Source organism: Onychomys torridus, chromosome 2 (genome assembly GCF_903995425.1).
Source record: "Onychomys torridus chromosome 2, mOncTor1.1, whole genome shotgun sequence".
Taxonomy (NCBI): domain Eukaryota; kingdom Metazoa; phylum Chordata; class Mammalia; order Rodentia; family Cricetidae; genus Onychomys; species Onychomys torridus.
Window position 1 is genome coordinate 55940215 of NC_050444.1, and position 26469 is coordinate 55966683.

The 26469-nt window shown below is 41.7% G+C and overlaps 1 protein-coding gene across 3 annotated transcripts; it reads left to right on the forward strand.

Moving 5' to 3' along the window:
• Positions 1-664: 664 nt before the first annotated feature.
• Cnr1 (cannabinoid receptor 1) lies at positions 665-25533 on the forward strand. Of its 3 annotated transcripts, none has more exons than XM_036178220.1 (2): positions 665-966; positions 20180-25533. In XM_036178220.1, exon 2 carries the CDS (start codon positions 20242-20244, stop codon positions 21661-21663), a length of 1422 nt encoding a protein of 473 aa, XP_036034113.1. In that variant the 5' UTR covers positions 665-966; positions 20180-20241; the 3' UTR covers positions 21664-25533. The 3 variants fall into 3 exon arrangements, with proteins under 3 accessions (XP_036034113.1, XP_036034112.1, XP_036034114.1); XM_036178219.1 differs by lacking the exon at positions 665-966 and adding an exon at positions 1185-1993; XM_036178221.1 differs by lacking the exon at positions 665-966 and adding an exon at positions 3159-3467.
• Positions 25534-26469: the final 936 nt, after the last annotated feature.

Genomic DNA, 26469 nt, shown 5'->3' on the forward strand with positions numbered 1-26469 from the left:
ATAGAAATGGATAGTACTCTCTCTAGTGGAAAGCAGTCTCAGGGATATTCAGACAGCTGGAGCTCTGCAGGAAAGCCTTTCTTCGGCTAGACCTGTAGGTAGGAAGATTACAGTCTCTCCTGAAAGCCTGACTCTCCTCCCGGGGTTCTGCAGCGTCCTCTCCCTCAATGCTCCCTCTTCCTGAGCCTCTGGGATTTTTGTCACTAGATTCAAAATACGGACCCAGACACATGGTTATGATTGCTTTTGGCTCTGAGCTAGGGTAGAATGTCAGGGAAAATTGGTAAAAAGAAGGCCTTGGAGGATACTGTTTGGGCTAGACGTCTTCGAATCTGAGCAAGGCGTCTTAAAAATGAATGTCAAGCAGCTACCTCGTCACCCTGAAACTGAACGTTGTGCCCACAGCGGGGACCCTGGAGCTGACATGATATGGCTCCATCAGGTGGAAATCTTGAGGGGTCGAGTGGACCCAAATCTCGGGAGAGAAAGAGAGGTCTAAAACGCAATTCAGCCACAGTCACAACCGGCTGGGCCCCTGGGACCCGGCGGAGAATGGCCCTCTCGGCTGAAGCTGCGGGCTGACGCTCGTGTATAGGGTTGCAATTCGCCGTGATAAATGTAAAGACCAATTAAGGTTTGATCCGTGCACACAGGAGGCAGACGGCGGCGGATAGTGGAACCAATTAACGAGCATGTCCCCTAATTCCTGCGGCGGCGGCAGGGCGCACCGCCGGTCCCCAGGCGCCCGCCCTAGCAAAGCCCCCACCCGCCGCGGCGGCGTCTCCCCGCGAGCAGGAGGTGCGGGGAGTGCCAGGGCTGGGGAGGGGGCGCCGGCCGCCCACGGAGCCGAGCGTGTACGGCCACCCCTGGTGCCTGGGCGCGCCCAAGTGGTCGCGCGGGCCAGCGCGGGAGGCGCCCGGGCGACGTCGTGCGCCCCGAGGGCGGAGGACGGGTGGCCGCGGCCAGGTAGCTGAAGGAGCGGGGGCGGCGCGTAGGGGAGGGTCGGGAGGAGACCGCACCCGGACGGCGTGCTCGCTGCCTTGGTTCCCTCCCAGTCCCGACCGCCCGGTGCGTGACCTCCCGCGAGGTGCTGGCAGTGAGCAGCGCGCGTGATTAACGTCCCCGAGGTCGCGGGCAGTGAGGCACGCGTCCCCTTTGGCCCCGCCAGGGTGGGAGGGCGCCAGGGAGCAGAACAGGGTCAGGCCGCAGGGTCCCCGGGACGCGGCGGTGGCCGAGAATGAGGATGACACAGTGGGCGCCGCGCGCCAAGGGCCGGCCCTCCTTGGCCCCCGGGCCAGCGCCGCGGCGGGGACCGCGCAGCAAAGTTTCGAGCCGCGGGCGCCGCGCGCCGGTCCCTCCCCGCGCAGATCCCTTGGCGGAGTCTCTGCTGCCGCCGCTGCCAGGGCAGGACAAAGGCTCATTAACACGTGATGGGACCACGCTTCATAAATGGGACTGGAGCGAGAGCGAGCCAGAGACAGCGCGCAAGCGGAGGGAGAGGCAGGGACCGCGAGCAGGGCGCGGCGACGGGCGCTCCGGCTGGCCCAGGCGGGCGGCCCCACGCTGGCCAGCGCGGTCAGCCGGACGCCAGGGAGAGCCAGGGAACGAACCCCGCCTGCCAGAGCCCAGGGGCGACAGTCCCGGGGGCTGTGGCGCACCGGTGCTGGAGGCCGGGGACGCGGGCGCGCAGACCGACTGACTTACTGACCGATCGCCGCAGGCACGCCCCGCTCCACCCCGCCCCGCCGCGCCCCGCGCCGCCTCCCCAGCTCGCTCTCTGCCTCTACCTTCTCCACTTCTTTTCCGCCTCCGCCTCTTTCGGGCTCCCCTGGCGCCAGAGCCTTCGCTTCCCCTGGCTCAGGCGGGAGCCTGGACTGTCTGCAGAGCTCTCCTAGAGTCTGGGGGCAAATTTCCTTGTAGCAGAGAGCCAGCCCCTTGGCTGGGCGACAGGTGCCGAGGGAGCTTCTGGCCCGTGGACCAGGGGATGCGAAGGGTAAGACCTAGCACAGTGGCGTTTGGGAATAGCTTTTCCGCCTCCCGCCCCCCTCGGTACTGGCCAGTGGTCCCCAGGTGTCCTACGTGGAGTTCGTGTTGTAGGAGAGCAAATCGTGCGTCGGTGGTGTTTACTTAGCTGTATAGTCCCAGCTTGTTAACTGTGGTCTGAGCTACTTCTGGAGGCTTCTACCATTTACAATATACTGAATGTGCATCTAGCTCTGCATACACTGATGTCTGTTTGTAGAAAATGTGTCATTGTGCATGTTTGAAGAACAGGCGCTTGAGTTGATGCTTGATGTCTTTTAACCGTATCAGAAACTAAGTCTTCCAGAGGAATACATGTCTCTGCACCAAAATCTAGAAAACGACTCAACCAAAATATTAAGTGTCATGTAAAGAAATATATGCCAAATAACGAACTTCGGATACAGAATGATGGCTCAGTAACCATTTCTCTTTAAGGAAAAACTAGTTTGCATAGTAATCGAATGTTATAGGACTGTGTAACTAAGAGCTGGCATCAGGTGAACAAAGTTGATGCTTCATTTAAAAACGACATTTCTTGGTAAGGCTTACAAGTCATAAATGGAGCATCTCCTGAATGCAAATGTTTGTATGATAGATGTGAATCAAAGTTTAAAGCAACATGCATGTTTCTAATTGTAGTACATGGTTTATCTCTCAAAGGTTTTAAAGAGGTGAGAAAAATTTAGTAACTTATTTATGAAGCATTCTTTTTTCCCATCTTTTACATTTTCTTCCAAATATGAACTATTAGCTACTTCTGCCTTTGTTTATTTCTTGGCATATTAATCCTCCTTGGGCATTTAATCCAATAAGAAATTGGGGCAGATTTACTGGTTTTAAAGATGTTGAAAGATACCTCTCTGGGTCCCATAACTTCTCATTTTTATTACCAAGTTAATTCCTTTGAACAATGGGGAAATGCACATGCTCAGATGGTGCTCAGTGGGCACTGATTGTCTGTGGGGTCACTCCTGACATAAGTCCATTTGGCAGAAAATCGAGAAAGTAGAAGCAACCAACCTTTGCGGTTCCCACAGGACTGTCTGATTTCAAGTGTTGCTTTTCAACCGCAGCTTTTGACAATTTGAAAGGAAGATAGGTCTACTGATTGATTTTTCTCTGCCTCCCCTTTCCCTCCATACCCCCCTTCTCTAACTCAGTTACGAGCAATTTTATCAAAATGAAAGACCATGGATAGTTTCTTAACTGATTACGTCCACACAGGAACAGGATCCAGGCACCTCCAGAATGCTAAGCAGCACATACTGCAGGCAGTGGTTGGTAGGCACCCTGGCAGTTGCTGTAGCTGGGAGAGAGGCTTGATGTTGATAGGGCTTTTAAAAACTAATCATTTTAGGTCATTAGGAGAACTTACTGTGAACAATCTCTTTTATTGCTTCAAAAGATGTCTCCCATTCCAAGCAAGGAACACCGTGGCTGAGGTATGTATGTATCAAGTGTCTAACGGGGGAGATCTCATTGTGTTCCTGATCCTACATGAGAGCGCAGTAATGCCACATGGTGGGAATGCTCACTTCTGACCTTTTCAAATTACTATGCTTGCATGCTCCTTGTTAAGAAGGCAAACCTGATATTTCTGCCCCTAAATTTTAATGACATCAGTGGCTCTGTATAAGAAAGGATGTTGTTACTAGAACCTTAATTAAGCTATAGGTGATGTTACTTAATTGTGTGTGTGTAAAGTTTTTAATTCTGGTAAAAATCAGACCTCACAGTGGAGCCAGGCTCGGCTTTGTTTGCTCTCTAGTGTTCTCTGCTTTTTTTCTGTTACCCATCTCCCAGCGGACCATGTTCCTTTCTGCCTTGCCTGGGAGACTGCTCTTCTCTAATAAGCCTAGCTGCAGGATCAGTGTGTTCTTTTTGGCATTTCAAAATGTTAAAATAGTGAAATTGTTAAATGTTACCCAGATGAAACTGCTAGGGATGAAATTCTCCAAAAGAACCACGATATTTGTGACATATTTGTGTATTACAGACAATTCTGAAGGAAAACTCCATGAACCGTTTTATCTATTTTCCCAAGAAGGAAGCAGCCCCATTGATTGTGTTGATAAGTGTTTAGTATGCTGTGTCAGCTTATTAATTACGAAGGCAAAGCCTGTGAAACTCTTCAAAACAATCTATGGCGTTCTCCTTTGCTTTGACTCAGAATTAGCATTAACCACCAGGATATTTAGACAGGCTCCTTGGTTGCCTCGTGTATTGGTCTTGGATATCAGAGTTGAATTTCTGTATTAGAAGCAAGGATTATGAAATAGAGCTTATACTAGCAGTTTAGAGTTCCTGACACTTACCAAATGCTTCTTCCCAGCAAACAGTTAGCCTAATAAGTAATTTCCCATAACTAGCTATTCAGGAATTTGCAAGGAAAAGAAGTAGCAATTTGAATTTAGATATACCCAGTGACACATAATTAGTAAAGTGTAATTGGTGCCAGCTTCTGGAATTTGGTTAGTGAGATGGAGTCTCTCCTTTAGGATGTGGCCTGTTATTCTTAGGGGTAACCATGTTAGTTTAGTTGCATAAGGAGCACAATTCAAAGCTTGGGTCCCCAGCGTTTCAAAGGATGTTGTGTCTTCCCAGTTGCAGGCCTGTCCATTCTGTCTTGGTAGGCATCATTTCTAACTGAGCTGATAGACTGAAATCAGCCTTTGGGTTTAAGTTTTATATATATATACATATATATTACTGTGAACCTGGAGTGAACATGTTTTGAAAAGCTATCAGGGCCATGTCACAGACTGCACACCTGTATTTGCAAAGGCATTCAGTTCTTCTGATTTTTTTTTAAACTGGCTAGTAGGTAACAAGAAGATCAGGAGGAAACAAAAACATTATTTATGTATTTGAACTTCCTATTTTGTACCCTCTCCCCAAATCTCTAGTTCTTTCCCAATTGTTTTTATAAAAAAAAAAATGCTGACTTCATGTTATAACTGTACAGATTGTCCTTTGTGTGGGCTGAGACTTCAACACTTCGCCACTGAATTGCTAATTCCTTAATAACTATTTAATTCACTTAGCTGTATGTTCTTAGGTTAGATTAGATTCATCTTACAAAGTTCATTTCAGATTCTAAAATGTTTCCTGGACTAGAAGAAGTGATAAATGTCATCCAGAATATCAATGCACTCAAACTCTATACTGCATAATTAAAAAAATTAATGTGTAGACACATTTTTGTACATATGCATGAACAAACTTTTTCATGTCTATTATAGATAAAATAAAAATTTAGGTACGTTGCCTTTTGAGACATTTGAGAATACCATTCTGATTTTAAATGAATACTGCAATTTTGGGAAAATGCCCAAGTTCTAAGCAACTGTACAGATGGACCCAGAAGACTCCAAGCAAAAGGAAGTATTCACCTTGTTTTCCAGGGTAGGTGGAGATCTGCTCCAGTGTTATGTGTTCTAAGAATCTTGTAAATACACCAAGATGAGCATCAACCCATTTGATTACAGTTTCATCACAAACACCAATGGGTTTATGACAGCTTTTTACCAGTCTTGATAATGAGTAGTTTTGAATATACCAATTGGCAAAAATAATCACAAAATGCATGTTAAAATAACCTCATTTGCTTCATATATCAAACATTATGATGTTATTACAAGGTTGTTAAAATCATAGGAAATATGTGAGAGCAGAAGAGGGGGGGTTAATTTTAGTAGTGTCTATCACCTCTTACCACTATCCAATTGCTTATTGTTATATGAACGTTCCTTGGGCTTGCTACATGGATAATAGGTGTATTTATGAGAGATGGGTAATAGTAGGTCAGAGCCATTCCTTAAGTGGATCAGTGTGATTACCTGTAATTTGGAGCAGAAAATATCTACTAAAAGCTTTCTTGGGTTATGTTTCTTCACTGAACAGCGTATCATGGCAGAATGAAGTACATTCCACTACAGAATTTTCTCTAGGAAAGCTAATTGCATGTTTATATAAAAAAATATTCTTGATCTCACTGTCACAGATGCTTTCCCTGTTTGAGTGCTTCCTACATAGATAAGTTGGGTCAGACTTGGACGGGAGTTTCATTTGGACAGGCACTTTCTTAACAGTGACTGCAAAATTCTTGAGGACTATAGTAGTTGAGTGTGTGTGTGTGTGTGTGTGTGTGTGTGTGTGTGTGTGTGTGTGTATTTTCTTTTTGAAATAACTGTTTCCCAACCAATGAGCAAATGGGCCTGATATTTGTCCTGGAAATGGCATGACTTCTAGTCTCAGATGGAGAGATCTTTAATACCTGCCCTTTAAGAATACTTTTGAAGTCTTGCTTTCTTTGTCTTGTGGTCATTTATTTTTGAATGAGTGTATAGGAACTCTTTAAAGAGAACGCTTGCCTTTCAGACAAGTGTCTGTTTTTGTTTCCTTGGGCTACTTGCATTATATTTTATACTTTTGAGTGAGTTTCATAAAATGGATTTTGCAATTTTTGGAGGGGATGATAAAGTAATTTTTAATTCCCCCCTTTTCTAATCCAACTGATACTCTTTTTCTTAACAGTATAATCTTATTATTTAATGTTATGTTCTTACTCTTGCTTATATTCTTAGTTGTTTATAGTTATGAAAGATGAATAGATTTAATACTTTTGACTGATTCCTTACTACTTTATCAACTATGAGTAGCATTTAATTAACATTTTTTAACTTTGGGAGAGAAGATGCAGTATAATTTCCTATATTTGATAATGTAATATCTATTTTTTCCTACTAACAAATTCCATGCTATTGCTTTTTAAAGAAAAGCAGAGGCATCTCAGAGAGCTGCGCCAGGCAATCTGTTGCGGTTGTTTAATATACTGACAAATGCTCTCACAAACTGGTTATGGATATCTAAATGTAATTAAAATACAACGTAATTAGGATATCTAGTTTTTCAAAGTTTATGCTTCAATGGGAAGGTTCCTCTCTGCTTTTTACCATTTCATTACCCATTATTTTGAGTCATACTTTTAAACAAGAAAACTGTAGTCACTATGAGTCTTGATAGTTGAGTTGTAAGGAATGCTGCGTTCAAACTGCTGATAAATCTCAGTGCTTAAAAAAATACAAATTAAAAATTGTGTATTAAAGAATTCCTTCCCCCTTTGGAAATTTTTATTTGGTAATTTTATAATACTGATTTCTATAGCAAGTAAATCAATATTCTAAAAATTGAGGTAGCATGCCTTTGCTGTTCATATTTGCTTTTCATTCAGCTTCCTTTAAAATCAAATGTATCTTAAGGTGTGCAGTTGGGTGAGCACTCAGTTGAATGCTGTGTGAATATTTTGGCTGGTTAAAATTTCAACTAATTTCAATAGGTCACTAGCCGGAATTTGTATGTTTTCATTATTCTGCACACAAGTGAGGAACAGGTGCACATGAAGGGTACAAAGGAAAGCTGGGTAGTTTAACACATAACTGAAATGAAAAAAATTTCAAAGAAGTCTGTACTCCTGCTTCTGAGGGAGTTGAGCTTTGGAAATACTCAACTACATTTAGAAGTAACATTTAACTTCTCATAAAGCCAAGAGAGAATGATGATAAAGTAACCTGGGATTCATTTTCATGGTAATAATTGGGAAACGGTTGCTCTGAGTTATACATTTGAATATTTTTGGATATATTTCTATGTGTTTATAGTTCTTGGGTACTTAAAAAAGACACCAGCTGTAGATTGTATTGCTATCAGATGCAAGCAGCCAGTCTATAGAGAGTTTCTGCCTGGGCAGTCTCCATGTTCATTCCTTATGATACATGACTTTATGGCTTGGGAGTAAAGAATAGAAACAAATGTTTCCAACTTAAGAAAATAAGATGAGGTGTTAATTTCTTTGACTTTTTAAGAATTCTTTTATGCTCAGCAATGAACCATTTCTTCTCAATGTTGTTTAAAGAAATGTATAGCAGTCCTATAAAAACTTGACCATAAGGTTTGTAAATAGAATTAGGAGAAAATTATAAAGAGTTTCTTAATTTATGTTCATCTACTGGGTCCATATGCATTACATGTTGAAGTCATATCCATTTAATGGATAAAATACATAACAGGACATTTCCAGAAAAAGACTAGAGGAGCCCCAAATTATAGTCAAAACCTTGAGAGGGTGCACAAACCTACTCTCATTTGCAGGCTAGACTGCTGCTCCCATGTTCCAGTCGGACAGGAGTGGTGCCCTGGCCTTAGTGCTTTGCTGTAGGAGGCTATTTCACCGTGAGCAAGTCCTCCACTCACCCTATCTCCTGATCTCAAAGCCTGCACTTGTGAATATTCTGTCTTCTCACTTCAACTCCAGTCTTCTCAAAGGATGACGCTCCCCCTGCTTCATTTAGTCTTTCTCATAGGTTTCATAACTTTAACCACTGGTTCCTAGATTCCAGAAATACTTCCTGGAAGTCTTGTTAACAGCACAGATGTGCCCAACTCTACCATTTCAGACTCCAACTGGGGATTGCATTCATCCTTAGTTCCCAGAGGCTGCTGCTGCTGCTGCTGCTGCTGCTGCTGCTGCTGACTAGGAGAATACCCACTGACCTCTGTGCTAAATGGGTTGCCCATAGAGACCATGAGGCAACTTCTCAGACTGTCCTTAAGGTGTGCAGTTGGGTGAGCTTCCTGCTCATTTGCACCTGTCTTACCAACCTAGTTCTTTATCTTCATATCATTCTTCCCACTTTCAGTTCCAGCCCAGTCCAGGATCTTGTAATGGTGTCACACAAAGCCCAGCATGAGTTTGACCTTGAGTGTGTATAATGTCATAAGGATTCTGCCCTTTCATTGGTTTGCATGCTTCTAAATCACAAATACACTGTGTATTTTGCATTGTACTTCCACATCCATGTGGAGGTAATTATCTGCATCTCAAAACCATCCTTTGGCTTATATCTTATGTTGGTAGTACACACTGAACATTTTCTGAACGTTTAAACTTAAGTACCTAACACTTAAGTTCGTAGTTTTAAAATTAATGTTTAAAGGAAATCCTGGACTTAAGTAACAATGCAATTCATTTAAAATTACTCTAGTGAGAGAATTGAATTACTTAGAAATTCTCCTTGTTCTCAATGAATATTATTATTTGAATTAATATTTGCTTCTCTTATGAAATATTTTATATTAGTCCCAATAATAAAAGAAAATAGTTTCCATTCATTTTCATCTCAGAATTAGTTATGATCTGTGTTGATAATTTCATGTTTGCAAGCTAGAAAGCTAAATACTTCATAAAATAGAAATGAGTTTGTAATTAGAATTGATGTTGCACTCCTGAGACCTCCCATTTTTCTTTCAGTATCACTTGGCATAAACATACTTGTTTTCAGTAAAACTTTTCTTACTAATTCTTAAGTACTTTCTTGAGTCAAATTTCCAAAATTTCACAATTACTTTTTATTAATATGTTGAAATTTCTCAATGTCTTACCTCAGAAAAGTAGTTAAGAATTTAATTTTTGTAGGCAGGAGTAATAACAAATTTGAAACTCCGTGATGTATTTTCTTCTTTATATTTTAATTAATTTGGCAGGAAATCCATGAACTATTGTAGCAGGAGAAGTTGCCCAACCAAAGCAAGAACTGTGTCAGTGAGCAGAAAAACAATTTGATTCCTAAGGGCTTTTCAAAGCCACTCTGTCTGGCGGCCAAATTTTTACAGAACTTCTCTTGACAGATCATTTGAGAAAGATCAGTGCTTAGCATTCACCTGGGAAAGGAAAATGTCTATTACTTTATATGTCTTTAAAGGTATATTGGAAACAGGTATTAGGACAGTCAAGGCTGTGCATATTACAGGGAGCTCTGTCCCATGGTTAATTGTTATAGTTCATCTTAACTCAGAGGGAACAGGAGTCAGAGTGAAAAGTGTTCACCCAATCATTGCTCATGACTTCTGCATTCGACTCTACAACTTACGGTCTGATTCTGAGAGAAGAATCCCTAGGGTAGATGGCATTTGGTACATTTTATGTCATTTTGACATTCTACACCTTTTCAGATGGACATTTGTATGGGACCAAGACTAGGATTTAATCTCCTAATGGCCAATTAACTTTATTCTGAGGGCAACTATTTACCCTTTAAAGCCATTATGTTAAGTTAGACTTGCAGTGTCGCCTATGCACAGTGGCATCCATTCCCTAGCCTGCTCTGTACCAGATACTGAGACAGTCAGAGGTCCTGCGGGCAGAGACTACTACAGGATGGCTCAGTATTGCCCACAGTTTCTTCTGGGAGAAATTCTCAAGGCACAGCCCACATTCTTATTTTAACTGAAGGAAAGGGTAGGTACATGCATAGGCTTTATTCGATGGGTGGGCCAGGTTAGAATATTGTATCCTTTGATTTACTTACTTAATCCATAGCTATCATACAAGTGTGAAACACTGCAGAGTAATATATCGCAGAGAATGCTCATGACTTTGAGTATAATGTCTGTGCTAGGCACAGAGTACATGGCCAATAGAAATGTGCTGAATGAGGCGTGTAAAGGCATATAGCATCCATCAGCCATGTTCTCCAGTCATGCGGCTGATACTGACACATGCTAGGAGTCTAACAATCATTCATTTTGCTGGAGCATAAAGTTTACATAATTTGTCTATGTTTATTCTGCTCAGAACTTGGAAAATGGCCTTAGGGATTTACTCTGTGTTCAAGAAAATTCTGTTGCATTTCTCTGTATAGGGAGTGGCTGCTGCAGGCTCTTGTTTACTAACAGCCAACATGTCTTGTTCTAAAGTGAGAAGGTGTGAGAAAGGTGCTAGACACGAAGGTGGCCTCTTCATATCTCAGTCGTGGTGTTGGTGTAGAAAGATGTCATTACCATCAACAACCCTTGTAAATTGACTAATGAGGCACAAACAACACACACACACACACACACACACACACACACACACACACACACACACACACATCTTGTCATACCTAATTAAAAACAAGTGACAAAGATAACTTAGATTTTATTTATTTGCTGACAGTCATTTCAAACAAAGCATTGACCAAGAATCAGGAATTATAGCATGTAGCTGTGTGTTATACTTGTCTGTGAAGAGTATGAGACAAGGATGCTTTGCAGGTGGTTGAGGCAACCTTCTGCCGTCATTGGATTGTCTGTCCCTTCAGATTTTAATTATTCACTGAGTAACATTATCATGTACTGTTTATGATGTCTCTTGCTCAAACCAACTCTCTCCTTCTCTAAGAAAATGAAAGGATGTCTTATGTGTCTCCTGGACCACAGAATGAGAAGCAGGGAGTCTGAGTTACACAGATATGGATTGAAGTTCCACATTACCTTCCCCAAAAACATTTGCTGTTGGAGGCCTAAGGCAGAACTTTTGCCTTTCTTAGCCTCAATTGTCCTTATGCAGAATGGGGGTTGTAATTTATTTGTTCCACACAAATACTAGGGAAAAATCATGCGTCATTCAGATGAGTTTGAAGCACTGAGGCAGGAATATAAGGAAATTCAGATTTTCTTTATTATGCATTTATTCATCCAAATCTAAGATTTGAAGCCAAAGAACATATTTGGCTTTTCTTTAGACTTAATTTGTGTGCTCATGGATTCAAAGTGAAAACACCCTTTCATTTGTAGATGAAAGGAAGAAAAGGTGAAAGCTATTCTACACAATTGACATCATGTAGAGTATTTTAAACGACTGCGGTAAAGATGTTGATAATGAAGTGTAAAGATAAGAGCCATTACCTGGGTTCTACAAATTTTGTGGTCTAGAATAATATATTGCTTTATACTTGTAATGAGAAAACCTCATGTATAGGATAAAAACAACTTTATGAAGCTTTTATTGAATTGAAACTGTATAGTCTTTTTTAGGAGAAGCCTGCTTCCATAACCTCACTCTTTCCAGACTGTAGAGAATTTATCTCTTTCACAGAAAAGGACAAAGCATTTAGTAGGAGCAAACATCCAAGCCACAGAGTAGAATTAAATGGTAAATGGGTATTGTTGCCCAAGTCAACAAGTCATTCCAGCGTATTACTTGTTCACCTTTGTGAAAGGCTTTTCTTGTATCGTTGACATCTCACAGTGCTTAAGCCCATGTAATTTCAAGGCATCATTTTCCTGAGTCCTGCAATTAAATTTTAACAAGCCTTTAAGTGTTAAATAATAGGGCATATTTCACATTAGACTTGCAAGAAAACACAACCTTGTAAGTATCTTAATGTCTCCAGTTCTTACTAATTGATGTATTTTTAAAGAAAAAAACTAATACCTTTGTAAGTAAAGAATAAGCCAGGGAAAATGGTATGTTTAATAAGTTCCATTTTTCTTTTACAAAATATATGAAGAGCTGAAGCTTTGAGAGCAAGTCAGGCATTACCAGAGTAATGGATTTTATATATATATATATATTTGGATTTTCATTTTTCATATATGAAAAGGAACTGACATTAATACAAGGAAGAAATATTACCTATTCTTGCCTGAATTATCAGAATAATTAAGTCAACTCCTTATTTGCTTAGCTATAGAAGATGATGGAAGGGATGACCATGCAGTGGGTAGTAGGTAAGCTTAGGAAAGACCCATTGCCTGCTCAGCTGGCAGCAAAACATCATTCATGGGGTTATGCTGCTGCTCTGGCTATTGAGGCTGTCCATGACTTAGACTTGTTATAGTAGCCAACTGAAAATTTTCCCTGCTAACTTCAGAGAAATGGGTTATCAAGGTACTTTTCTTGAGCAAATCAGTAAAAAACCACATTTGTTTCCAGAAGTGAGTGGAAAATGGCAGATATTTCCACTGAGGCCTCTGTTTTTGTGAACCCTCCATAAAATGCTTTCATGAGGCCATCCAAGAAGGACAGCAGAAAAAGATGTAGGGAAAGAGCAGGACTAAGGGAGGAGCCCAAACTCCCACGCTTGGTCTAGACCCTGTCAGTTCAGACTTTGTGAGCTTGTCACTGTCTCGTTTAAGCATTGATATTACTATTATGGAATGTTGGTAGTGCACTGGTATAATCTATAATGATGTCCATACCAGTCATTCTGATGATTTCTACATTCATGGACATACATCCTGCATTGAGCAAATACCAGCCTCTTACTTTTTATCCCAGAGATTCTGCTCAGGTCAGAATTCAAGAATTTTAACCCATATACAGCATCAATAGACACCTTAATTATTGAAATACCCCTCTTAAAAGAAATAAACAGGGGCTGGAGAGGTGCCTCAGTGGCTAAGAGCAAACCCTGCTCTTGCAAGAGGACCCAAATTCAATTCCCTACACCCACATGGTGGCTCACTGCTTCCTGTAATTCCAGTTCCAGTGGATCCAAAGCCCTTTTCTAACTTCCATGGATACCCATCATGCACTTGGTGTACATGTATATGTGCAGGCAAAAACATTCATATGCTCAATAAAAAAAAAACAAACAAATTAAAATCCCAAACAGTTCCTCAAAGTAACTGGTGTTAAATAATACAGACAGACTAGGCAGCACCTGAGGTCTTGCTTTCAAACTTATTCCACACTACATCTAATCAGAAACATGGCTAGCTTTTGTTGTTGTTGTTGTTTTGGATTTTTGCTGTTTCAGTTCAGTGACAGGGCCCTGCTGTGGTAGCCTAGGTTGGATTCACGACCCATCTATTTCATCCACTTGAGTGCCAGGAATACAAGCATAAGCCCTAACAGCCACCTTCACACATGGGTGTTTTATATGCTCAGTGGCTATTGAAAGAAGGACATGGACCCTGTGTAAATATTTTTAAAAGACTGTGCCATTACCATCCTCATAAAATTCTTTCACCACTACCCTAGTCAGCTGTTGATAATGTGCATGTTTTTTCCTGAGGGAGGAGGGAGTAGAGGCGCAGGTGTGTGCACAAAGAGAGGGGATAAGAGCAGACGGCACCAACAAGAATGGGAGGAAGGTTTCCTAGAAAAACGGATTCAATACATTTAAACATTTTTATTATTGTTACTATAAAGGCATGGTTTCTATATTAAGTTGTTAGGAAACTTTAGCTGTCATTCAATCATTCTTTCACTATAACTGTAATAAGCCCCAACTGCTTCTTTAATAGGCACATCTACACATCTTGTTAGAATTTCCAATTATGATTTTCCCATTAGCAAACAAAAACAAAATTAACGGCAGCTTCACCCCCCAATGCCTAAGCTATATTACTAATGAACTCTCAAAGAAAACTCTCCATGTAAAAGTAATAAGGTGGAAATTACTGCAATAATCCAAATGTAGAAATAAAGGAAAGACTTCCAAGGAAGCAAACAAACAAACAAAAAACCAACCAACCAAACAAACAAACAAACAAAACAAAACAGTGCTTCTCATTTGTATCTGCAATAGTCCATACACAGCATGAAGTCCATTTATTTTAAACTCTTCTCTGACTTATACTGAACAGATATGACAGCTTGTCAACCACCAGTCTCTGACTTAGATTTGACACACTGTTGTTAAAATGAAAATGTTTGGCTGCATTACCATAGGTATCGTGGTCACATGTAATGATCATAAATACAGTAAATCTCAGAGCAATTTTGAGTTCTGATACCTTGTCCATCCCTGAAAAAAATCTTGATTTTTCCCCAGTGCTGGCTACAGTTTCAATCCTTGAGGCCATGCCAGTAGACACTTACTTGGAGGGTCTGGGATAGGAAATAGTGAGTTATTAGGAATTATCATTAATTACTATTGTAATGCCTTCCCTTACGTTTTAAAGAGTAGATACGAATTGAATATAAGACGTAAAATAACTTCAATCTAGTTCCTGCTAAACCTTAAAACAGACACAGTGTTACAGCAGAGATCCTGGAGTCCTTGGAACATGGGTTCCTATTTATGGTCTGGACAACCTACTAAATATCTAATACCTTCCTTCTTGCCTGGGGAGTCAGGTAAGAAACAAGCACCTGGAAGCCACTGTATTTGTTTATAGAATGTAGTTAAAGTTCCTCAGGTAGCTAAATACAGTTGCCATGCTGTCAGACCTCTTCCTCAGCATGTTTGTGTCTTCTCTTTGCCTCATACTTATGTTCTGATACAAGGATACAACTGAATAAGCGGCCTGTAAGTGAATTAAGATAATGCATTTCTTGAAATATAATTAGAGTATAATGTAGTAATTAGTATATATTATATATTCTTGAAATGTAGTTAGTAGTGTATGGTGATGAGCCATCAGTAGTACTGAGTAGTGAGGACAGTAATGTTTATTGAAGACTTACTTTAGTGCCAGGCCTAACTGGGATTTATTTTGAGTTAATTTTCTGAACAGTTCCATGATTTTGGCATCATTATGATCATTGTTATCCCTAGCTTGTAGATGAAACACTAAGGCTTAGAACTACTACTTGAGTGGATGCAGCCTGATATCCACCCTGTTTTCCAATTCCTATAGCAGTTTTCTCTCAGTAGACTAGAGCTTTGCTGGTTGGACTCAGCAGAAAAACTGAGGGGAAATCTATCCCTGTCTTAGCTTAGAGAGTGTATCACAATGGTTAAAAGCAGGAACTCTGGACCCACAACACCCAGTGTGCATCTCTGGTAACTTTCAGCATTTGAAATGAGGTCCACACGCAGGTTTAGCCCCAGATCTACTGCTTACTAGATGTGTTGATGGTATATTATTTACCTTCTCTGTGCCTTTCGTGCAACAATTACCTCATAAGCCATTGTAGAAATAAAATGAGTTGATACATGTAAAGGGCTCAAAGAGCTTTTTGCCCATAATAAGCTTTCTATATGCTTAAAAGTGGGGTTGGGGGCATTAGTGACACTTAAGAGGTACACCTGATTATAGAAGCCAAGAAGGAGGTGGTGTCCCAGTAAGTCTAAGCTAAGCATTAAGATGACTGGAAAGATTGCTAACAATAGCATAAACAATGTGGAAAATGAAGTGGTTGAGATTAATTCTTTGCAGCATTATCTGTAGTAACAAAAAATGGTAAAAATCCCAAGCCTCCTGTCAATAGGAGCTGGTCACATTCACCTACCAGGCCCTTTTAGTGTGCACATCTAAATGGAAAGCTATACAGTACATGCAAATATTTTCTAAAACAGTAAAGAGGTGGTAAATATACACACATGCACAAATGCACACACGCATGCAAGCACACATGCTCACAAATGCACACATGCACACATACATGCACAGATGCACATGCACACATGCACATACACTTGAATGTGTATGAACTCCTTCTAGAAAGAGTAACAAGAACCTCGTTAGCTCTGAGAGATGCATTTCTAAGAGATGCACTTCTAAGACACAAACGAGAAGGTATCACAGTTTATCTTTCTGTGGTGTTTGAATTCAAACCTTGTAAATCTAAATACACAACACACATATAATTTGAAAATTTTCAAATTTAACCTCTACCTAAGTGTGAAGAGCTAGCTGCCTGAGAGAAGATGCCTAGAAGGTGGGGCCTTTGGATGCTGAAGATTAGCTACTGAGCTACCTTTCTTTTCTTTAATGTTGAGTAAAGGAAATAAATTCGAAATCACTTTTTAAATATGTCAGATAATGAAAGTCCATTCCCGTCTTACTAGGTTCAGGTGAGCATTTCCCAGAGTCCAGTTTCCTGCTGTCCATAGCTAGAGGCAGCTGTAAAGTACAGCATTCTGCTTGGAAAGTGCATTCTAGTTATGAAGGTAGATATGGAAACTTGTGCTCAAATGATGTCATGAGGCTGTTGACAGAAGAATCCGGTAGGGGAGCTTGTTAAGCCTGCTGTCACAGAGGCAGCACTGGCTCCAGTCTCAGGAGAACCCTCTAGGTACAGAATGTATGCGAGCCTTTAGACAGAGAGAAGGGCAGGAGGAAGGGATGCCCATACCTTAGTGTATTTCAAGACCAGTGAGTCACCTCCCAGGTTTGGAGACTGAACACAGACTTGAGGAAATTCCACAATGTCCCTTTGATCTGGATAAGGGTTTTCATATGTAAATTGAGTTGTTTAACAAACAAGTTTGCAAAGTACACGAGTTGACTCATAAGAGGACACACAAGGCATAGTTAGTAAAGAAATAATTATGTCAGAAAGGATATGACAGACAGATATGAACAAGGAACTTGAGGATACCTGAGAGTTCCTTGCAACCAGGCCAAGGCTGAGAATTCAGGAGAGATATTCTTTTAGCAAAGGAATTGAGAAGCATCAGGCACCATGCTTGGGTGTTGAACGTTGGTCTCATTTCTGCATCCTTGCTGGCTATCGCCTCAGCAACTGCCCTTTGCCCCTGGGCCACCGTCCAGAATTTGTGGGACTTAGCTGACTGACTACATTCAGCATCTCTGAGGCTTCGTGCCTTTCAACTCCTACCTCTGCCTAGGCAGTCACTGGCTCTCCTGTGGAGCCTTGTTCCTTCACAGCCCAGGGATCGTATGCAGCATGGCCTGGATGAAGGGAGAAAGTTCACTTCCCTGAGTGATAGGGAAGGTAACACATGGAGGATCTAGGCCTTCTGCTGGGTGGTGCCTCCATAGTGCCACCAGAGCAGCTATACTGACCAGAGTGGGCGAGTGTGTGAGCAGGCCCTTCAGCTCACCTGCCACAGAGTGCTGAGGGCTCTATCATTGTCCACCTCTGGGTGCCATTACATTGCTCTCCTTTGTTTCTGGAGGCAGAGCTGCCTATGTTACAGCTCATGAGTACAGGCCAGGTGGCTGTTTCTGCCAATGGCACACAGCTCAGGAGTACAGACCAGGGGACTGTACATAGGCTGCCTCACTTAGAACACTGATAACCCCCACCAGAAGAGCTCTATGTTGAGCACATATAGATTGGCTTATTGGGCAAGAAATCTTGATTCCAGTGACATGTGTGTGCCTTTCCCACTGTGGTAGTGAGATTTCTTCACTTATTTTAGGTAGAAAAGAGCTGCTCTGACTCTGAAGAAAATAACATCAGTCAGACAACTCAATTTTAAGCTGCTCTCTGTGTGCTGTGCATTGAACTACGAATTAAATACTAAGACAGATAAGTTCCCCAGTGTGGTCTTCATTGAGCTTTCTCTAAAGTTAGGGAGCAAGAAGCAGCCCCGGTAAATGTTGTGGTGGAACTGTCTTATTATTCTGGGAGCCCCAAAGATGGGGCTTCACCTGAGCATGGGAAGCAGTGAGCTAAGGGAAATAAGAGCAACAAATTAGCAAGGGTAAGGGGTCTCAAGCAGGCAGAGGTGAAGAGGAGTGTGTGGACAGAAGAGAATTAGGGGCAGTGGTGTTTGTGTGACTGAACGCTATGTGGTACAGCCCAACTGGGGAGACCGGGCTGAGGAGAGGGAGGACTGGAAGGACAAGGGTTGGATCATGGGAGGCTTTGTGTTGAACCTCACCCGGGAAGCATGCTGATGGCTGGTGGAAGGAGGTGACATGTACTCGGGGAGAGCAGGCTGAGGGCAGAAAGACGGGAGCTCAGCTGGGTTGAGCGAGCTTGGAAGGGAGCTTGTGTTGAGTCTGCGTTTGGTTTTTAGGGCAGAGAAGTTGAAATCAGAGTCATATAATGTTCATATGTTTGTGAAGATCCCTCCAGCAGGTGTGTGGTAATGATCAGTGCTGGGACCAGGGAAGCTGCACAGAGGCTTGTGATCTGACTCTGGTAAGGAGTGGTAAGGCTTGGACTTGGAGGCAGCAGAGTGTGGAAGGAGGGCCACATCCAACACTTTATGCTACCCTAAGTTGCTAAACTTGAGGTATTAATTTAAAAATCCTCATCTTTGTGTCCTGTCCCCTCCCACACTCACCCCAGATACTCATACTTGGCATATGCATCCTTTCTTGGGGAAGTTCCTTTTCTGTCTAGAGATGATGTTCCACAGCACTACCACGTGCAGGGGCAGCCACCCTTGCCTGTAGGTGCTGAGGTAGGTAGCTCTGATCAACTCCTCTGCTAGATGTCAGACTCCCTGGAGACTTGATTTGTTACGTGTTTGGTGCAGTGTGTGGTATGTCGTGGTGCTTTATCATTTATTGAATAGATATTATATTAATAAGTTAACTATCCTGACAGATAGACTCTCTGTATTTTAACAGAAAGACTTAGATTTGAAATTTTGTTTCAGAAGATAATGGCTTTCTCATATGTGTTATACATAGAAAAAAAAAAAAAAACAAGTGACAATTGATAAGTAAAATATTGAAATTTAGGGTTATTTAATTGTCATATGTATCATTCTGTATTTGTAGCAATTTTTATAAACAAAAGAGGTAAACAGCCACCTTTTAAACATTTGTAAATCCTGAGGTTAGTTCTCTTACTGTTTTTGTTGAGAATACCACCAAAATGCTTAACTTCTGAGTTGCAGGGTGCTTTGTATTAGTCATCCTCATCTCCAACACAGTCTCCTTGGAAAGCACTAGACGCCACCAGGGCTATCTCATTGTCCCTCTTGTCAGAACATGGAGGTGTGCTTTCCTGAAGTGCCCTTCATTATCACCACCTTCCTCATGTTAACCTTGGGATTCTATAAGCCTCTGTGCAAATCCTTGTGATGTTTACTTGATTGGCACAGGCATTTTTCTAAGTTCATAACAGCCATGCCTTGGTCCCAATCTCCCTTTCCCTGGATGAGGAAACACGCCTGGTGGAGAGCATCTTCCCGCTTTTGTCTGGAGCTACCTCTGCTTGTCCCCCTTTACAGTTAAACTGGACAGCTCAATGCTTGACTCTAGGCTGTCATGTTCTTTGGTTGCCTATTTAGTCTCGCCTGTCTTTCAGTGTCTATCACACGGCAGGGATCATGTGCTGTGAGCTTGCTGCCCCCAGCCACATCATCACAGATCGCTGTACACTTGATAGTAGAAGCCTAGTGGCCAACACTTCCCATGATGTGCCCAGTAAAGTTCATGTCATTGAGCTTGGTGTATTTGACTGTTCATGCAGGACTCTCTGACTTGGGTTCAAAGACTTTAAGAAATGAGAATCACGTGTCTGATGTGTGGCTCCCCATCTCCTAAGTTTTGGGATTTTTGGCTTGTTAGTTTGATTTTTTTTGCAGGGTGGGGAGCTTTTCTCTGAAATGACTCATTGTGTTGACTGGACCTCTCTGTGTTCAGAGGTGACACTATGGTGCCCAGTGCTTCTGTTTATTGCCCTCCTGGTTTTTTCACCACTCAGCTGTTCTGTTTTCCCTCCTCTTAGGGTTCCCTCCTGGCATCTCTTTCTCAGTCGCTGTGAGTCTGGCCTAATCGAAGACTGGGGTTATGAAGTCGATCCTAGATGGCCTTGCAGATACCACCTTCCGCACCATCACCACAGACCTCCTCTACGTGGGCTCCAATGACATTCAGTACGAAGACATCAAAGGAGACATGGCATCCAAATTAGGATACTTCCCACAGAAATTCCCTCTGACTTCCTTCAGGGGTAGTCCCTTTCAAGAAAAGATGACTGCAGGAGACAACTCCCCGTTGGTCCCTGTGGTCGACACAGCAAACATCACAGAATTCTACAACAAGTCTCTCTCGTCATACAAGGAGAATGAGGAGAACATCCAGTGTGGGGAGAACTTCATGGACATGGAGTGCTTTATGATTCTGAACCCCAGTCAGCAGCTGGCCATTGCTGTGCTCTCCCTCACACTGGGCACCTTCACTGTTCTGGAGAACCTGCTGGTTCTGTGCGTCATCCTGCACTCCCGCAGTCTCCGATGCAGGCCCTCCTACCACTTCATTGGTAGTCTGGCAGTGGCCGACCTCCTGGGAAGCGTCATTTTTGTCTACAGCTTTGTTGATTTCCATGTGTTCCACCGTAAAGACAGTCCCAATGTGTTTCTGTTCAAACTGGGTGGGGTCACGGCCTCCTTCACAGCTTCTGTGGGCAGCCTGTTCCTCACAGCCATTGACAGGTACATATCCATTCACAGGCCTCTGGCCTATAAGAGGATCGTCACCAGGCCTAAGGCCGTAGTGGCTTTTTGCCTGATGTGGACTATTGCAATAGTAATTGCTGTGCTGCCTCTCCTTGGCTGGAACTGCAAGAAGCTGCAATCTGTTTGCTCCGACATTTTCCCACTCATTGATGAAACCTACCTGATGTTCTGGATTGGAGTCACCAGCGTGCTGTTGCTGTTCATTGTGTATGCATACATGTACATTCTCTGGAAGGCTCACAGCCATGCAGTGCGCATGATTCAACGTGGAACCCAGAAGAGCATCATCATCCACACATCAGAAGATGGCAAGGTGCAGGTGACCCGGCCTGACCAAGCCCGCATGGACATTAGGTTGGCCAAAACCCTGGTCCTGATCCTGGTGGTGTTGATCATCTGCTGGGGCCCTCTGCTTGCAATCATGGTCTACGATGTCTTTGGGAAGATGAATAAGCTTATCAAGACGGTGTTTGCCTTCTGTAGTATGCTCTGCCTGCTGAACTCCACCGTGAATCCCATCATCTATGCTCTGAGGAGCAAGGACCTGAGACACGCTTTCCGAAGCATGTTCCCTTCGTGTGAGGGGACGGCCCAGCCTCTAGATAACAGCATGGGGGACTCAGACTGCCTGCACAAGCACGCCAATAACACAGCCAGCATGCACAGGGCCGCGGAGAGCTGCATCAAGAGCACCGTTAAGATCGCCAAGGTGACCATGTCTGTGTCCACAGACACGTCTGCCGAGGCTCTGTGAGCCTGCTGCTTTCGTGGCTGCACAGCGAAAGAAATTCTTTTCTTTTCTTTCTTTTAGCTTAAAATTTAGAGGTCTGTCATCTCCTTGGTTTTATATATATATTTTAAGTTTACCATGTTTAGTAAATAGTGACTGTCACTGTGCTTACTTATCAGCTGGCTGACATATCAATAGTTTAGGTATTTAAACTCCATTCTCCAGGGGTTTACAGTGAAGAAAGCCTGCTGCTTCAGTTACCCAATGGTCCTTCAAGTCTCTGAAATAGAAGGGAAACCTTTGGCTACAAAATCTGAAGCCTAAGTATCCATAGAAAAACATCATGAAGTGAGAAATGCCTTTGAGACCCACAACTTTCACGATAATGTGGTATGTGTCCATCAATAGTACAAAAAAGTGCATTTTTACAATAAGTATAGTGCTACAGTAGAAATACTTTGTAAAACGTTTTATGTCCTGTGAGTTGTGTATCAGTGTTTACTGTGTCATTTTGTCTAGCTTAGAAAAACCAGAAGGTAGACCTTCATAAGAACGCTGGCATACGGGAGTGGGTATGTAGCAGGGAGACCCCTGTTTAGATGGTATTATTGTCCATGATGAAATTTTAGAAACCTTGGTATTTCTTCCAGTATCCATATCTAAAGTTAACATTGAAATAACCATACAGGTTTATTGTTTGGTTAAAACAACAAGAAGATTTTGAAGACTATCCAAAAGTATCAAGCAGAATTTGTGGACATTTAAACGGTGGTTAGGCCTGACTTTCCATAGAAGGACATTTACTATCTTCTGGACCGCAGCTGTTCAGTTGGGTAATGGATTATAATCAGAATGGAAAGAAGAAGTATACTGACTTTTTAAGGCTGATGTTGCTGACTTTCTTCAGTTGTTAGCTCTCTCTGGACCTCTTCAGACAGCATGTGTCAATCTCAATGTACACTGTTCTCACTGTGCAGCTGTTTACTTGTAGTGCATTGTTACGTTCCAGACTTAAGTAGATTTCAGGCCCAGATGGCCAAAACACAGTCTTCTTCTTTTTAATTGAGAAGAAGTATTGTCTGATTCAGTGAAATTGTACCACGTGCGTGTGATTGTAAATGTGCGTGTGTATGTGTGTGTTTGTGTGGTCTGTCTTGTAACTGTTACAGCAATGTCACAACACGAGAAAACTGACCAAGTGTGAGCTGCGCCACTTGCTGCCCTCTTGCACACGAATTCAGTTCCTAAAATCAAGTTCTTCATCAAGTCTTATCTGTAGAAATTCTGACTAAAACCTTTCAGAAACACCTTCCCACCTAAGCGATTGGGTTCGAATGATCTTTAGGTGTTCCAGAAGGCCAGCATTTGGCAAGGAGTAATCAGTATGAGGGGCAAAAAACGTAGAGCATTCTCCTGGGGACAGGCCAGTGTGGGGGATGGTGGGCACCTATTAGTGGTCCAATTCATGGGAATGAAAATCAGTAACTGGGAGATGGTTCTAAGACCTTCAAAACCCCCCAACAGGAACAAGTTTCATGCATGCATGCATGCATGCATGCATGCAGGCAGGCAGGCATGGAGACCCCAGGTTAGGGAGTACTACACAGAGCATGCCAGTTCCCAGGTTCAGCCATTTGATATCAGAGGGTGTGTAGGTCAGCGAGTATGACAAAAGGGTGGTGCAAACCTGGTGACAGCCTTGTGCCTGGCTTTGTTCAGGTAAGTTTGGGCTAAGGAATAGACAGTGTCTCTGCTTGCTGGTATGAGGACATGACAAAGCATAAAGATGAGGGTAGCTAGCTTCTGACTGGCTCCTTTGCCATGGTGCTCAGAGTTGGGCCCTTTCCCAGGAGGGAGAGGTATTGCTTTTAAAAGCCGCTTGCTCCTGGTAAGTTCTGCTGGGAGTCTCTCCTCTTCCTACAGCTTCTCACCAGTCCTGGAACTGAATAGCATGCAGCAGAATGCTAGCAGAGCACCTACCTGGGATTTCTAGTGTGTCAGGTTCCCAGATGAAGGAGCAGTACCCCTTCTTGCAATCAGTGGTAAGATGGATGTGGCCTGAGGGCCAAGCTGGGATGTATTTGCCTGCTGAGTCTCTGGCTTTCCTTTCTCTGTGCACAGATGAGGACTCAGGACTCAGGAGGATTAGTAACTCCATAGAGAGGGGCATTGACAGAATATCACCAGGGGCTAGGAATTGCCAGACTTGTCCTGTAGCAACCTGAATACCAATCTTCATGTCTCTAGTAACCAGGCAGTACCACCTCTTCTCACAACTACAAAAACCTGGTAGGAAATTCTGAGTATAGGAATAAAAAAAAAAAAATCCAAGATTCATTTTTAAAACTGTATTAGTGTAAATGCCATCTTAGTGGTAGATTTTATAGTGTATTGAACTTTCAAGACCTAACTCATATATAATAAGCTAAGGGACAATGGGGCTGATAGCACTAAACTTGGTGCTTATTGACACTCTAAGAAATATCTGTGAAATATCATCACGTGTGCATTAAACTACCTTCATTTAAAAATGCTTCAAATTAGTTGGATCCACTTTGGCACTTCCTGTACCATTTCCTAACCCTAGTGACCAAAACATTCTCCCTGGTGAATATGGTCATTAGAATTACATTCATTAGTATCATTCATTAACCAGCCCCTTAATTAGATACATTCATTTCAATTTAATTACTTATATGCTCTGGCATCAGGGTTATCTACTTTCCTCTGACATCTGTCCTGAACATGCTTTCTTCTACCATTTCTCATCTTCAAAAAGGACCAAGTCCCCAACTGCATGACTTCTTCAGAATAAAGACAGAGTCCTTGACTAACACTATTGTTTAAACAAAGAAAGCTATCTCCAAGGGCCCCGAATTTTTCACTATGTATGAAATATATGTAAAAGGAGTGTGGATCTGGGCAATTTAGACATATGTCTGTGACAGATAACTCCCAAGCTCCCTGATACTTACTGTCAGGGCTAGCTGGTATCTAATGCCAAGGAATTTTTGCTACCTAAACACATTCTGCAGGAAATAGGCCCAACCACCAGATGAGTACTAGATCTCTGGTTACTGTTCAGTTCACTTATTTCTGCCATTCCATATCCATAACCAAGATCACTAACATCATGCAGAAAATTAGATCTCTCATACTCTTAACTGTATATTTGTATGATATTTTAAAATCTCCTAAATGGTCATTCACAGTTGCTTTGCACTGGCCTTCTGATAAAATGCTAACACACCTATTGTAATATACATGAAACATTCTATCTACTGATTTGGACTGAATGTATGTACATAGGTTTTACAAATGAGTCAGATGTTGAAGCAGTGGTTTACAGACCAGTGATTTTCAGACAGAGTTTCTTTCAATTGCTGTGGTATCTTAAAAATCATTCTTTGTGTAAACTTATTGAACTCTAGGGGTCCTAGAGATCAGAGTCTCCTAGAGAGGAAATCTTTTCTTGTGATAATATGAACCGAGATACTAGATTATCTTGTTTCTCACTTCCAGTGTTTCAAGTGGAAAACACATCTCCCTATTGTCTCTGTAAATGGAACATCCTTTTCCTCTTAAAGAATATTGTACTGTTAGATGTCTGTTAAGCTGATAGCATCATTGAGACTGCTGTGATGTCTTTGTCAGTAATCTATATAATATTTTGTATACAAGTACTGGTAAGATTGTTATTAAATGTAGCTTCAGTCATTAAATTACTATAGCAAAGTAGAACTTCTGTAATATTTACAATGTATTAAGCCTACAGTATATTTTATTTCATTGATGGAATTTAATTGTTATTTATTCAAGAGAAAACAGTTCATCATGTCTATTGTCTAAAATTACCTGGAATCAAATAAAAATTCTAGATTATCATGGAAAACATGAAAGACCTCTGAATTCTGCCTTGTATCAGGGTGTAAGGGTAAAGCATTGGAGGCGCATATTTTAAGAGGACTGCTGAAAAACTCGTGTGTTCCCCCAGAAGAAGCCATGAATATATTTGAAAATGAGGGTGTACTGGATTAATTGATTTATCTTTTAACACAGGAAAGGTAAAGCAAAAATTCTACCATTGCACAGTAAGGCAGAGATAGCCACTGTACCATCTTAAAGCACTGTTTAATCCAGGATTCTAGTGATTATGTGATTTGTTAGAACAAACAATTGCAGCATATAAGTATAAATATAAATATAATATATAAATATTTATAAATATAAAACTTAGCATACATACTAAAACATAAATCTTAAAGAGTGCATGAACATATTTTTTGAGCTACATAAGAAATACATGCCTTTTAATAGTTTGCAAAAACTGAATTTCTATTTGATTAGTATAAAAAAAGCATTAGAAGGAAGTTTAACACTTTGAAACAAAAGCATGAATCAATTTTGAGAAAATTTTTGAAATAATGAATTAGTGAATATTTGAAACCAGGTTATCTTTGTTTATAATAACTAACCTAAATTAATTATTCTGCCTTTTTTATACTGAAAGGCTTAATGCTCTAACAAAAATACATCTATTCTTAGACATTAAATTTTGTTAGAACTTCAAAGGAAAATCATATTCTAGTATTCTCAGCTAGTATTTTAAAACCCCAACAGGTTGGTCCTCTATCAACATGTGTTGCTCCCTCTATTGAAATATATGTTTAAAATTATGTTAAAACAGAAGCACCAATGTGATCTGTTAGAACTAATCCATGCTACAATTCTTTTGTGTTATCACATTCAGTTAACTTTTACATATCTTCCTATTAACTTTTGTATATCTCTTCCTTTCCCTCATGTCTTCCTCTCTCTGCTCACTGTTTT

Coding starts and splice junctions, on each gene's coding strand:
- Cnr1 (XM_036178220.1), top strand. CDS start 20,242: ATGAAGTCGATCCTAGATGGCCTTGCAGATACCACCTTCCGCACCATC.